Raw genomic sequence first — 15,273 nt, 5'->3', positions numbered from 1 at the left:
TAATTTTTAAATAAATTGAGGGGTAAAGAAGGTAAATACAGAAAATTTAAGCAAATAAATTAGAAGGTAGGAGAGGAGAAAAAAAGCACAGAAAACACAACAGAAAGTACAAAACAGTATGGTTAAATTCAAATATAAATGGAAATGGACTTTCTGGCTCAAAGACAGAAATTGGTGTTATATTTTAAAGATCCATTGGCCGGGTGCGGTGGCGCACACCTGTAATCCCAGCACTTTGGGAGGCCGAGACGGGCGGATCATGAGGTCAGGAGATAGAGACCATCCTGGCTAACACGGTGAAACCCCATCTCTACTAAAAATAGAAAAAATTAGCCAGGTGTGGTGGCGGGCACCTGTAGTGTCAGCTACTTGGGAGGCTGAGGCAGGAGAATGGCATGAACCTGGGAGGCAGAGCTTGCAGTGAGTCGAGATTGTACCACTGCACTCCAGCCTGGGCGACAGAGCGAGACTCCATCTCAAAAAAAAAAAGAAAAAAGATCCATCTATACGTTTATAAGAAATATACCTTAAAAGTAAAGATATGGAAAGGTTGAAACTGAAAGAACTTTTAAAAGATGTAATTTTTAAAAGGCAGTTATATTGATATCAGGCAGAAAAGGCTTAAAAGCAGAAAGCATTATTAAAAATAAAGGCAATCATTGCATAAAGATGAAAGGAAAAAATAGAAATATACACATTTTAAACTTTATTTTCTAAGAATGTGTTCTCAAAAATTTGACAAAATTCGAATGAGAAGTTGACTCAGGGTGAGTTTTCACCATCCACCACACAGAAAACCTACCATCTAGTAGGATTTTGACAGACCTTTCTCAGAATTTAATAAATTTGGTGGAAAAAAACTTAGTGTAATACATTTAGAATTTAACAAAATAATTAACAGGCTTGGTCTTACAGAAACCACAAGTTTTTGTAAATTATATGTGAATGGCAAAAGCAAAAATACTTAAAACTCCTTTAAACACACTTCTAAATAACCCTTGAATCAAAGAAGTCACAATGGAAATTAGAAAACGTAGAGCTAAATGATAATGAAAACACTACATGTTCAGACTTTGAGATCTAACTCAATAGAACACAGAAGAGAAATGTATAGCCTTAAGTGTTTACACTTTCAAAAAGAATGAAATCTAAAAACCAAGCTAAGTAAGAGTCTGACCCTGAGAGTCATTCAGAAGAAAAGTAAACTCATAGAAGTAGAAAGTAAAATAAGATTGGAAATCAGTAAAATAGCCAACAAACAATGGAGAAGATCAACAAAATCAAAAGATTTTTTTTTAAGACCAGGAAAAATAGATAAAATTCTAGCATGATTGATTCCTGCCAAATCGATGAGAGTAAATCAACCCAGTAGAAAAATGGACAAAGGAATAGTCAGATTCAGAAGTAGAAACCTTAATAAACCTCTGAGAAGATGTGGAACTTCACTAGTAACTGGAGTACAGTTAAAAACTACAGCAAGCAGTTTTCACAGCTGAGAGATTCAGTAATTTAAAAATCCCCAGATTTTATAAGAATTATGGATAAAAATAATTTGCCAGTGCTGCTGGTAGGAGTCTAATGGCACACTCACTCTATCTGAATGTTAAAGATGTCTGTGCCCTGCTAGTAGGTGTGTTGATCAGAATCGTGTTTTTAAAAACTAAGTTTGAGAATCATTGGTGGCTTGTAAAGTCAATTTAGTAATTTCAACTAGCATTTTTTAAATGAAATAGGAAATATGCTTTTGTGAAACATTAGCTTTACTTATATATATCTGGTACATATGCTTGCATATATGTGTGTACTGGGTTGCAGTATAAAATGAATTTCTTACTGTGGGTTGCAGTGGAAGTTTGAAGGCCCAGTGCCTAAAGAAATCAGTTCATCTACAAGGAGACAGGTGCAAGAATGTTCATTTAACATTGTCAGAGCAAAGAGTGGGAAGACAAATATCTCTGGGTAGGACATGGATAACTTGTGGCATGTTCATAAAATGGAATATAGTATCTATAGTATTAGAAAACGAATGGATATTGGGATAGTTTTCTTAAGAGAGCCCATTTTCCTAGTTTTACTCTAGAAGATGTCTTCTGATCCTGAGATCTCATTTCTTTGCTTGACCCTGTATCAAAATTTTATCTCTAAAAGCAAATTCAAGAAAGATGCATTTTAAAAATCAACCATGCTACCATGGTAACAATTTAAATAAAAGCTAAAGGTTAAACCCTTGAAATCGTATTATGGTCTGATTATTAGTTTTGGTTTAATTCTGGTTTAAAGAAAAAATAATTCATGGATAGGGACATAATGTAAAAGTTTATTATTTGCCGGTAATTCAAATGCTATAAAATCCCCTGGCTGCCCTCTTTGAATAGCAACATTATTTATATATTATAGTGTGTAATTAAAGTATATAATATTATATGTAGTAAATACTATGTAATATTGTTTAGTATTAGACTATCCCCTCTTTATTTATTGTCCTTTTTGAATTTAGTTTTGAGGGTTTTACTTCCTTAAAAGTCTGGAGTTCCCAAGTAATCAAAACTGTAACTAAAAGTATGGGGCCATTAGAATCTTGTCTTGCCACCACTTTATGAGTATTTATTATTAAGAATATATGTCATCCTCACTAGTTATTTTATACTGCCCAGGGAATACATGCCCACTTTGGAGGAATTCTTTGAAGAAGCGATTGAACAGGCAGACCCTGAAAATATGGTTGAAAATGAATATAAGTAAGTAATGTTTCCCATTAGCTCGTTTTAATTTTCTTCAATGTGTTTTTTCCTTAGGAATTGTATGTATACTAGAAAGCTTATTAAGAGAGGCAGTAGATGAGTAGTGCTTTTTCTCTTAGGTGAGTTTATGTTCCAAGTTCATGTTAGTACACATCCTGATTTCAAAGATTATTCCTGTTAACTAAGCGTGACTTGGAATCACCCTTGTTTCAAAATATAAGAAAAAAAAAACTCTCCCTGACCCCCATTTCTCTTAGTTCTTTTCTCTCTACCCTTCAAAACACAGTATCTCACAGCAGCTGTTAACCCATCCTGTTCCCTTAATGTTTTCTTCTCTTGGCGTCCATGAGAATCCAAATCCATGGTTCTTCTGTTTGCCCTTTGCCCTCGTTGCCCACTCCACCTCACTTTCCAGTTCATCCTCCTCATCCTCTGCCTAACTCAAATTTTGGAGTAACATCAGGAATTGGTCTTAGCCTCTTTATCTAGAACCTTCTGGGTGACACCACAGTCTCATGGCTTTAAATAGCAATTGAAGAGTAGTGGTTTAAAGGCAAGAGGCCTCTGGTCAGAATGCATAGGTTTGATCCCCTCTACCACTTACTTACTAGGCAACTAAGGCTAATTTAATAATTGAACCACCATTTCCCTTTCCTCATCTGTTAAATAGTAACAGTACCCATTTCACAGGGTTATTCTGAGGATTAAATAAGACAGTGCACTTTCAACCCTACAGGGCATGTAGTTAGCACTCAGTATTTGTGACTAGTGTGACCCTGTGGCCAGAGTTGTTAATTACTGTGACCTCTTAACTAATCTCTCTAGCTGTGGTCAGTGCTCCATGCATCAGCCAGTGATCTTTAAAATAGTTGTCCAAGTCTAATCTGCTTAAAATCTCCCAGTGAGTGCCTATTCCAAACTCCTTCCCAGGGCCTAAAAGACCTCCTTGGTCTGGCTCATACTCTCCTAGGTGGCCATGCCTCCCCTCTGCTTTAACCACAGCAGGCCTGTTGGTCCTCTCTTTCCCTTTCCCGTCAGGACCTTCACACTTTACTGTCTCACTTGCTTGAACCACTTTTTCCCCAAGGTTCCCGTGGCTTTAAGTCCCCCTGGCTGGGAAGCTCTTTCCCTCCCTGGTCTCCTCTTTTGCATTCTCGTGGTTTTTATTTCATGGCACTTACCACTATCCAAATGAGAAGGTGGCACTTAACACCTTCTCATTTCTCATGTTTTCCTCATCCTTATGAAATTGGGTTATACCTTGTGTGTTCATCACAAGCGATGCCTGCCAACACATTCTGCATTACTGTGCCTCAGGTACTCTCCACAGCTCCTGAGTGCCTGGCTCAAAAGTGTTTGTCGATTAAAAGAATATTAATTTATCACTGTTCCATAAGACTAGGTGGACTCATTCCTAAAGTGATAGTTCAAATTATTATCTCCAAAGAGGGTTTTGTGGAGAATAAGAAAAATGATGTGTATAATTGACAGTGAATTTTGAAAATGCTTAAAATAATCAAATTGTTTAAATAGAGATATGTCAGAGAGGAAGGCTCTTAACTGTTTAGGCAAAGCCTCACAGCAGGTGTTAACTTGGGAAGAGTCCCCAATGTCTACAGGTAGTTTTTGTTAAGTCTTCAGGGGTACCTGCACATCCTAAAGGTAACATATGCTCATTTCTAAGAGGTGACCAAATAAACCAAATTGCTATTCTTAGGGGAGGGAGAGACTTCCAATCCAAAACTCTTAAATGGAATAAATTTGTGATTTGGTTTCTTCTGCAGCATTGCATATTTATGGAGCATTATCTTTAGAATTTCTCTGTATACCACCCTGATCACTGTTATACTTCATTAGGGAACAGTTCACAGATTCCAAATAGCTAGATGGATGATTCCTGTTGTATACATACTGCATCCAGCCAGTACTGCACACACTTGTTGACTTGTTAAACAAAATGAACGGAAACTTTGAAAATGTGTTTGCTGCATATGAGCCTGCCTCTTCAGACATTGTTGGTTCCTGTTATTAGTTACATGTGCATCTGTTGGTTTGTTATTATCAGTGGACTACATACCGAAAGTTCTTTAGGAATAAGATTCGAATGAAAAGAATGGTACTTTGAGCTATTTACCTTAAATATAGAATTACACATGGCAGAACTAAGCAGAAGGGAATACAGAAATACAAAACTATAAATTACAAGCCTGACATCTCTTTTGATAGGGCTGTGAACAATTCAAATTATGGTTGGAGAGCCCTGAGACTATTAGCACGGAGAAGCCCTCACTTCTTCCAGCCAACCAACCAGCAGTTTAAAAGTTTACCAGAATATCTTGAAAATATGGTAATAAAGCTAGCCAAGGAATTACCGGTAAGTACCATAGATCAACTTTTCATACCCTTTAGTTGACGTCTTCTTTAAAATTGCTATCACTATGTGAGCAAAAAACTGACTTAATCATGTGAAAAACCAGTGATCCACAAGCTCCCATGTTTTAGAATGAGGGAAAAACACATTGGAATATACATTTACAGGAAATACATGAGTTGATAAAGTAGTAACTGATAATTTTCTATACAGCATGTAATTTAAAGTTCTACGGGGCTGTGGGTGTGGTGGCTCACGCCTGTAATCCCAGCACTTTGGGAGGCCGAGGCGGGCGGATCACGAGGTCAGGAGATTGAGACCATCCTGGCCAACATGGTGAAACCCCGTCTCTACTAAAATATAAAAAATTAGCCAGGCGTGGTGGCACGTGCCTGTAGTCCCAGCTACTCAAGAGGCTGAGGCAAGGGAATTGCTTGAACCCGGGAGGCGGAGGTTGCAGTGAGCCGAGATCTCGCCACTGCACTCCAGCCTGGTGACAGAGCAAGACTCCGTCTCAAAAAAATTAAAGTTCGTGATACTTCAGGTAAACTGTTATGCACCTATACACACAGACAAGAATTTTTTCCTGTTTGCCAATGCATTATATTGTCTTTTATTAAAGATAAAAGATAAGAATCAGAAACTTTTAAGGACACTGTTGCTACTGGCTTCCTTGAGGCCGTCTTTACTAAATAAACCCTGGGTATTTGCAAATCCTGGAACTGCTTTTCACTGCCTTCCTGCTTCTCATGTTGGGGGCGGGGAGTCTTTCCAACTCTGGGGTCTTCCCAAGTTCACTCCTTCTTCAGGTGAAGATAGTCCCACTTAGGATCCTTACCTGACACTGTCATTTAATGCTCTCAGGGGTGAGGTTCTGGCACCCTGTGCTTGGAATCTCACAACCATCCTTATCCAAACAAAGTACCTGTTACCTTACTTCAGAGGCTGGCATTCTTTCAAACATTCTTCTTTCTCATTTTTAGCCTCCTTCTGAAGAAATAAAAACAGGTGAGGATGAAGATGAGGAAGATAATGATGCTTTACTGAAGGAAAATGAAAGTAAGAACTGAATTTTCTTGATTAACAAAATTGAAGAAGATTGGGGTTCTTTGTTGATAGGTACATTATTTAATTTGATCGACTTCTCAACTTCTCTCATTTTATCTCAACTGTTTCTGACTTATAGTGAGGAATTGAAAACATTGCTTAATAATAACTTTAAAAACACTACATTTTATGCAATAAAATTGGGAAGTAATGGTACTTTAAAAGGGAATGAAAATACATTTGAGGGCGACCCATACCCCTGTTAATTATTGGTTATTGGAGGGGGAGCACCTCATTTCAGGGAAAGCCTACATAATTATAACATAGGTAACAGCTTTAGCTTTGATTATTGACCATGCTTATTAAGAGTGGTATTGAACTTATGGAGAATATAAAAAATAATTGTTTACTTTTAAAATAAAGTCTACTAAAGGTGGTTAATAAAACTCATTGGCCCCACGGCTTTCCATTTCTGTTGTATACTTAGAATTGCACATAATTTATATTCTCTTCATTTTCTAGGTCCTGATGTTCGGCGAGACAAACCTGTAACAGGAGAACAAATAGAGGTATTTGCCAACAAGCTGGGTGAACAATGGAAGATTCTGGCTCCCTACTTGGAAATGAAAGACTCAGAAATTAGGCAGATTGAGTGTGACAGTGAAGACATGAAGATGAGAGCTAAGCAGCTCCTGGTTGCCTGGCAAGATCAAGAGGGAGTTCATGCAACACCTGAGAATCTGATTAATGCACTGAATAAGTCTGGATTAAGTGACCTTGCAGAAAGTCTAACTAATGACAATGAGACAAATAGTTAGCTTCTTTTTTTTTCTTTTTATTAAAACTGTGATAGATTTTGTTACCAAGCAGCATTTGATAAGAGGTCCACTGGTTTTGGTAAACAATAAACATTTTTATAACAATTGTTGTACAGTCGGCTGGTGCTCTAAGAACAATAGAACACATATTGGCTCAAACCAGAGTTTGGGGAGGTTGGGTTGAGATAATGACCTAAAGGAAGTGACCTCAAGATCACAAAATATATTTTTGTTAAGTAGATGTATTTATAATGAAGTTAAATAAGCACTATTTAGGGATATGTTGTTTCCTATACCAAATTAGTTTCCTGTGTGCTGTTTGTTAGTAGTTACAAAATTTATCCTGAAATCCCAGAATAACAAACACTTTCTGAAACCATATGACTGTTCTGTTTCTCACTTATTCGTGCTTTCAAGCAGAGGATCAACAAATGATGGTTTGTTCTGCCTGCCACGAGTCTTGATCATTAAAATTGTACTGGCACCCAGCTGTGCTCACTCATACTGTCTATGGCTCCAGCGACACGATAACAGCAAAGCTAAGGAGCTGCAACACTTTATAGCCTGCAAAGCCTGAAATAATTTACTATCATCTATTTTGTCCATTACAGAAAATGTTTGCCAACTTTAAAAGAAATGAAGTCTAAAACCTCACTTTTCCTTCTAGCCTTACAAAAATTGCCTGACCTCTCAAGACTTTTAATCACTTCAGGGATTCTTGTGACATTCATTCAAATGAGATAGATTTATGTGAACACACCGTATACACAGCAAAGCACTAAGTAGTAGTAGCAGAAGACCGTACCACCGACTTTTCCTGTTCCCACATAAGCATTTCCCTTTAGGGCTCTGAGATGAGGTCATCATTGTTTTTAATCCTGAAGAAGGGCTGCTGAGTGCAGATTATTCTGTAAACACTCTTAGGCCTAACCTAGCTAGTCAAGCAGTAATTTAGCACAGCTCTAATGTTGAGATGGCCTCGGTGTGAGTGGCACAGCATATAAGGCACATTCAGGAATCAAGACTTTTTTTTTTTTTTTGCCTACTCTCCCTTCTCAAAGACCTTACAGGCAAGGCTGAATTCTAAAATAGCCTTATTAGTTTAAAATGACACTGGTATAACTCCCATTTCTACTTGAAAAAACTCTTTGGAATAATGCTTTTTTAGATCAAATAATAAAATGAAATCAAGCTTTTTATAATGATAAGGAATTACAATTTTTAAAATTCTAATATATTCCATACTTTGCTCTAAACATAGCTCACCTGGTCTAGTAGCTACAGCATTTAGTAGCTACAGTCAGAAAATCTAAATTCTAATTAATTGTTCTGACCAAATGAGACAATGAATAAAAAAGACTTTGCAAAGTTACAAGCATCATACAAATATACATGAATCATTATAATTTTTATGGTCTCATCCTCCCCATTCTATTCTTAATCCCCTCCACAAAGTAGAAAGTATTGATTGCCAAGTCAAAGTTTAGGTGAGAAAGCTATTTACAAATAAGTTTCCCTGCAATGCTTATTTTATCCCCTCCTAGTGTTCACAGATTGCATCACATCAGATTTGAAAGTCAAATGGCTGTAATTTTCTATTTTTAATAGTTATCAGTGTTGTGCTCTGCAGAGCATTAAAACAACATACACAAAGAAAGATATGAGATGTTATGATAATCCCCAAACTTTATTATAAATAACTCAAAATCAGAGCCAAACTGGCTGGTATTCTATGCTTTATCCTTTCCCTAGCAATCAGTCAAGGGTCCTGGAACAAAGATGAGTAACTAATGTATTAAAATGTAAGAAGCCTATCATATTGAAATACCTCATATGCTTGGTATTTTCTACTATCACCTTAAAATCACTAAAATTCTGAAATAGACATTAAGATTTGGGGATTTTTTCTTTTTTTTTTTTCTTTTTTTTTTTTTTTGAGACAGAGTCTCTCTGTCACCCAGGCTGGAGTGCAGTGGCGTGATCTCAGCTCACTGCAACTTCTGCCTTCCAGGTTCAAGCAATTCTCCCACCTCAGCCTCCCAAGTAGCTGGGATTACAGGTGTGCACCACCACATCCAGCTAATTTTTGTATTTTTAGTAGAGACAGGGTTTCACCATGTGGCCAGGCTGGTCTTGAACTCAATCTCAAGTGATCCACCTGCCTCAGTCTCCCAAAGTGCTGGGATTGCAGGCGTGAGCCACCGCGCCCAGCCAAGATTTGGGGAATTAAAGGAAATACAAACACAACTAAGCCAAGGAAAGAATCTGACTGATAACATCACTGCATTCAGCATCCAAAGAAATCCATTACTTTTACAACTTTGTATTTCTTTTTAAAATACAGGCAGGCAAAGAAGATAACAAATATTTTTAAATGGATGCTTAACAGCACAGTGTTAATAACCATCTTCAAAAATTGTACAGTATTAAACATATCTTCAGCCAAGCTCCAACACTCAGAAGACAAAAGACTTGAGGTCAAAAGCTATTAATCCCTCTTTTTTTAATTATTATTATTAAATGTCCTCATTTTCTAAAAATAAGCAACCAGAGCTTGTCAACATTTTCTTAAGACTATTACAGAGCCATTCCAAAGTTAAATGTACAATCCACAGTACATCAGAGAGAGACACAATAATAAATGTATAATCAAATGTACTATTATTGATCACAATTTATTTTAAAGTCAGGAAAAGCCTACAATAGGCTGGACAAATACTTGATTGTGCCCATGTTTCCATGGGATGGACAGCAGCACTGAGTCACACAATGAGAGCAACACTTCCTTTTCCACCTTCCTGGAAAAATGTTTGTTAGATAAGGCAAAGGATGGGTGGCTACAGAATGGTGGTTTGAACCATGCAAGAACAACAAATAATAGGTAATAGGTGTGCAATAAACATCTGATTGCTGAATCTTGAGTGAAAAAGGCAGCAAGAAAAATGACCACAGAAGGAAACGGTTGAAAGGCATTTCAACTCTGAACTTTTTAAAATAATGCAAGAAATAATGAGCTTTTAAAAAATGTCTTTCTGCCACCTTTATATAGGGCAGCACAATCCAAAGATAATTTTCTCTTCTCTGTAATTTTTTAGGTTGGTGCACAGAGTGGTCTGCTTCTGTCCTCTTTTATTCCAAATGAGGTGAAACATAAAACCACCTTTGTGTCTTCCTCTAAAGCTCTGGATTATAGAAATGATCAACAAATAACATTTATTTTCACATCTAAGCATAAATAGCTGAAATGAAGATTACTATTCACTTTCCTCTTCCATTATTTCAACTCTGCGAGGCCCATAGAGTAGAACGTAAGCGATATGCCAGTCTCCACCACCAGAAAGCCGTAAGATATCTTCTGGTGTTACGATGCTGACTTTGTCATCATCAAACTTAATCCATTCATCTAAATAACAGGGAGAGGAAGATGAATTAATGTTTTGCAGGATTCTTCTCAGAGTTCCACTGCAAAAAAGGTATCAACTCATCAGAGGCACAGCAGTGCTCCATTGGCCACACCAACAGTCCTCCAAGTGCGGCCCAGTGACCACACAGGCTTAAGGGCACTGCAGGGGTTCCACCAGGTTACAACTACTTCAATGACACCACTAGAGCACTGCTTGCCTTTTCCACCCGCATTCTCTCAAGTGTACTCTGGAATTTTCCAGAGGCTACATAATGTATGATAATGCAACAGACTGAATGCAAATACTAACAGGAGAACCCAGCTACCTCCTATTTAAGCCAGACAACAGAAATACATAAAAATGTAAATCAGTACCATTTCTCACTCATTTTGTTTTTACATTACTATGTAATGGGCTTATTACTATCATTTTTAAAACTAACTTTCTTAATTTCTCAGTTTTAATTTCTAATACAGTAAATATTAAGAGAGGCAAACCTCATAAAACAAAGCTCTTTGGGGCTTCAAGAATGTAAAGTGGTTCTGAGACCCAAAGTTTGAAAACCACACTACTATAAAGTTTATAATAAATGAACTGTTAAAATAATATTGAACAGCTGAAAAAAGAATACTCTTTACCTTGTTTCCTTTTCACCCATGATACATAATGACCTGAAGAACTAGACCTTCCCTGGTGTGTTAGTACTGCTTGTAAGTCATAGTATCCACAATTATTGGAGCCAATATCTAAAGAAAGATGTAAATCCATTAATATTAGACAATGAATAGACATGTGCCTTCTCAAGCTAAGTAACAATCAAGAATAACTCAAGTTCACTTAGGAAAGTATTATCAGAATCCAGTAAGATACTACTGTCCAATCATAGTTAAGGCTTCATGATTGATGTTTTAAGAAGTAACTAACTCATAGAACTGTATGCCAACGAGTAAATTTACTATATGTCATTAAGGTAAACTGTTCAAGAAACCTGACATTTTGTTTGAAAAGCACATCAGAATAAGTATATATGGGGTAAGACATAAATTTTACCTTAAAAAGACACACATACAATAACTCAATTAAAATGAAAATGTTACTTACCATCAGCAAAAGAAAAGGGTTCATACTTAACTTCTTTCTGGGGACTACTCTTTTTGTCACTCTGAGGAGAAAAAAATGTTTAATTTTAAATCATGATTTTGGAAATAAAATTTGAATTCTCTGTAAGTGTTCAATTTCATAAATATTTACTGTCTACAGTGCAAAGCACAGAGACAAAATACAGTCTACCTTCCAAATTACTAAAATGATATAACCACAGTTAAAACTGTAAATCCAGCAGTCCTACACTTTAATATAAAATCTTGTTACAGTACAGTAACAGACACCCTGAACGTGACCAATTTTAAACCACTAAAGTGAGAGCATACGAGTGAATACAGCAGTACAGTTAAACAGTGCTCTAGGGCAGAAAAGGAAAACCCAATTCCCCAGTGTTACCAAAATACTATCAAACCACAGACGTGGGGGAAAAAAAAAACTACCTCTAAAACAAGAATTCCTGCAATTTGTATTAAACCTCTGAGCCATGTCCACTTACCATGCCAGCACAAATGAACTGAAATATTTTTCAGGAAAGACTTACCTACATTAAACAGGTATGACTGAAATTAGACAAGGACTCTTAGGAGGAACTCACTGCTTCAACTCATTTTAGCATGTAACATGAGAAAAATAACTTATCTAGGAATACAGCATAAAGTTCTTTAAAACTATAATGGTAATGAAGACAATGCCAGCAGCTTACAGGTAGCTGTGATGGCAAGAAGTCAAAGGATTCCACAACAAAAAATGGCAACTAGGTTAATCACATCTTTTTTATACAGATAATGAAACCACCTACAGCAACCACTGAAAAAACTATACAAAGAAACACATTTAAAAACATTATAAAGTAAAACAGGATTCTAAAACACAGTTCAAGTAACCCACAAGAAGACCAAAAAAAAAAGCAAAACATCAAAAAAACAAAACATCAAAAAAGCAGAATTAAACCCTAACATGTCAATAATTGCACTAAATGTAAATAGTCTATACCTAAATCACATTTAAATTTAATATAATTTAGGCCAGGTACAGTGGCTCACACCAAGGTGGGCGGATCACTTGAGGTCAGGAGCTCGAGACCAGCCTGGCCAACATGATGAAACCCTGTGTCTAATAAAAATACAAAAATTAGCCGGGCATGGTGGCACTCGCCTGTAATCCCAGCTACTCAGGAGGCTGAGGCACGAGAATTGCTTGAACCCAGGAGGCAGAGGTTGCACTGAGCCGAGATCGTACCTATGCACTCCAGCCTGGGCGACACAGCAAGACTCAGTCTCAAATAAATAAATAAATAAATAAATAAATAAATAAATAAATAAATATAACAGAATTTAAATCAAGTAAGTGTGTTCTCTCACCATAATGGCATCAAACTAGAATCAACAGAAACATAACAGGAAAATTACTTAGACCCTTCTAAATTAACCCATGGCCAAAGAGGAAGTCTCAAGATAAATTTTTAAAAATACAAGGAACAGAATGAAAATAAAAATACCATATATCAAAATTCATAGGATATAGTGAAATCACTGCTGAAAGGGAAATTTATATCACAAGGCAAGCAGAATAAAGGAAATAAGAGCAGAAATCAATACAATTAAAAACAGAAAATAGAGAAAAATCCATGAAACAAAGCCAATTCTTTAAAAATATCGATAAAATTAATAATCCTCAAGCAAGGGGGACAAACACAAATTACTAGTATCATCAATGAAACGGGATGGATCTCACTCACTAAACACTCTACAGACATCAAAAGGGTAATAAATAAATACTAGAAACAACCCTACATACAAATTTGATAAGCTTATGAGATGGATCAATTCTGGGAAAACAAATTACAAAAACAAATACAATATGAAATAGATCATTTGAATAGCCCTATATCTATGAAGGAAATTAAATTTGAAATGTAAAAACTCCTGAAAATGTGCCTGCCTATGTTTAGGCAATAGAAAAAAAATAAATAAAAATAAAATACAATAAAATAAAATAAACAAATAAAAGTTCCTGAAAGTAAAATCTCTAAGCACAGACTGTTCCACCAATTCTATCAAATGTTTAAAAAAAAATTAACACCAATTCTACATAATCTCTTCAAAACACTAATGGATAAAAACAGCTAATAAATTCAGCAAAGTCAAGGATTTAAGATCCATATACAAAGTTAATTTTATTTCTATATGCTAGCTTTACTAGCCACTCTAGACAATGAAATTAAGAAAGGAATGCCATTTACAAAAGCATCAAAAAGAATAAACTATTTAGGAATAAATTTAACCAAAAAAGTCCAAGGCTTGTACACTGAAAACTATAAAACATTATGAAAAAAATTAAAGACCTAAATGAATAGAAAGACACATGAAGTTTATGGATTGTAAGACTTAATACTTTTTATTTTTTGAGACAGAGTCTTACTCGGTCACCCAGACTGGAGTGCAGCAGCACCATTTTGGCTCACTATGACCTCTGTTTCCCATGCTCAAGTGATCCTCCCACCTTAGCCTTCTGAAAAGCTGAGACTACAGGCACACACTACCACGCCTGGCTAATTTTTGTATTTTTTATGGAGACAGGATTTCGCCATGTTGCCCAGGCTGGTCTCGAACTTCTGGACTCAAGCACTCTGCCCACCTTGGCCTCCCAAAGTGCTGAGATTAGTCTTAATACTATTAAGATGGTAATACTTTTTAATTGATCCACAGATTCAATGTAATCCCCGTCAATCTTTTTTGAAGAAATGGACAAGCTGATTCTAAAATATACATGGAAATGCAAGGGACTCAGAATAGTTAAATAACTTTCAAAAAGAAGAACAAAAGTGAAGGCTGATACTTCACAATTTCAAGCCTTATTAGAAAACTACAGTAATCAAGACAGTCTGGTATGAGCATCAGGACAGACATATAGACCAACGAAATAAAATTAACAGTCTAGAAATACACTCATACATACAGATGGTCAAATTAATCTCTACAAAGATTCCAAGACCATTTGATGGGCAAAGAACAGTCTTCTTAAAAAATGGTGCTGAGACAACCAGATATTCACATGCAAAAGAATGAATCTGAACCCACACCTCACACTATATAAAAAGTTAACCCTCAATGAATCAAAGACCTAAATGGAAGAACTAAAACCACAGAACTCTCAGAAAAAAACATACGTATAAATCTCTGAGGGCATGGACTAGGCACTGTCACCCAGACTGGAGTGCAGTAGCGTGATCTCAGCTCACTACAACCTCCGCCTCCCCGGTTCAAGCGATTCTCCTGCCTCAGCCTCCCAAGTAGCTGGGATTATAGGTCCGCATCACCACACCCGGCTAATTTTTTGTATTTTTAGTAGAGACAGGGTTTCACCATGTTTGCCAGGCTGGTCTCGAACCCCTGACCTCAAGTGATCTGCCTGCCTCAGCCTCTCAAAGTGCTGGGATTACAGGTGACAGCCACCATGCCAAGCCCGGCAATGCTTTCTTAGATATGACACCAATAGCACAAGCAACTAAAGAAAAAAATAGACTGGATTTCATAAAAATTAAAAAAACCTTTCCTCTGCAAAAGACCCTAGGTTAAGAGGATGAAAACATAAGCTACAGACTAGGAGAAAATATTCACAAACCACATATCCAACAAAGGTCTAGAATATGGAGAACTCTCAAAATTCAAGAGTGAAAAAACAGTCCAATTAGAAAATAGGGAAAAGACAAGAGGAAGCATTTCACAAAAGAGGATATACAGATAGCAAATAAACACATGAAGACATGCTCAGCTTCATCAGCCACT

At 36.5% G+C, this 15,273-nt stretch overlaps 2 protein-coding genes across 2 annotated transcripts in view; one reads left to right on the top strand and one right to left on the bottom strand.

The window, feature by feature from the left end:
- The window catches only part of THOC1 (THO complex 1), a 52,959-nt gene extending 45,876 nt beyond the window's left edge, over positions 1-7,083 (top strand). Inside the window, exons 18-21 of the mRNA XM_003262014.4 lie at positions 2,655-2,738; positions 4,968-5,115; positions 6,096-6,171; positions 6,682-7,083. Of these exons, the coding sequence (XP_003262062.1) occupies positions 2,655-2,738; positions 4,968-5,115; positions 6,096-6,171; positions 6,682-6,977 (604 nt within the window). The 3' untranslated portion in view covers positions 6,978-7,083. The remainder of the gene's footprint in view (positions 1-2,654; positions 2,739-4,967; positions 5,116-6,095; positions 6,172-6,681) is intronic.
- A 2,380-nt stretch (positions 7,084-9,463) lies between these two features.
- USP14 (ubiquitin specific peptidase 14) overlaps positions 9,464-15,273 on the bottom strand; it is a 60,642-nt gene continuing 54,832 nt past the window's right edge. The window contains exons 14-16 of the mRNA XM_030810669.1: positions 11,483-11,543; positions 11,020-11,127; positions 9,464-10,380 (exon numbers count right to left, since the gene is read on the bottom strand). Of these exons, the coding sequence (XP_030666529.1) occupies positions 10,232-10,380; positions 11,020-11,127; positions 11,483-11,543 (318 nt within the window). The 3' untranslated portion in view covers positions 9,464-10,231. The remainder of the gene's footprint in view (positions 10,381-11,019; positions 11,128-11,482; positions 11,544-15,273) is intronic.

The sequence above is a fragment of the Nomascus leucogenys genome, chromosome 4, assembly GCF_006542625.1.
Source record: "Nomascus leucogenys isolate Asia chromosome 4, Asia_NLE_v1, whole genome shotgun sequence".
NCBI lineage: Eukaryota > Metazoa > Chordata > Mammalia > Primates > Hylobatidae > Nomascus > Nomascus leucogenys.
Note: the sequence above shows the minus strand (reverse complement) of the source record. Positions and strands in the feature narration are given on the sequence as shown.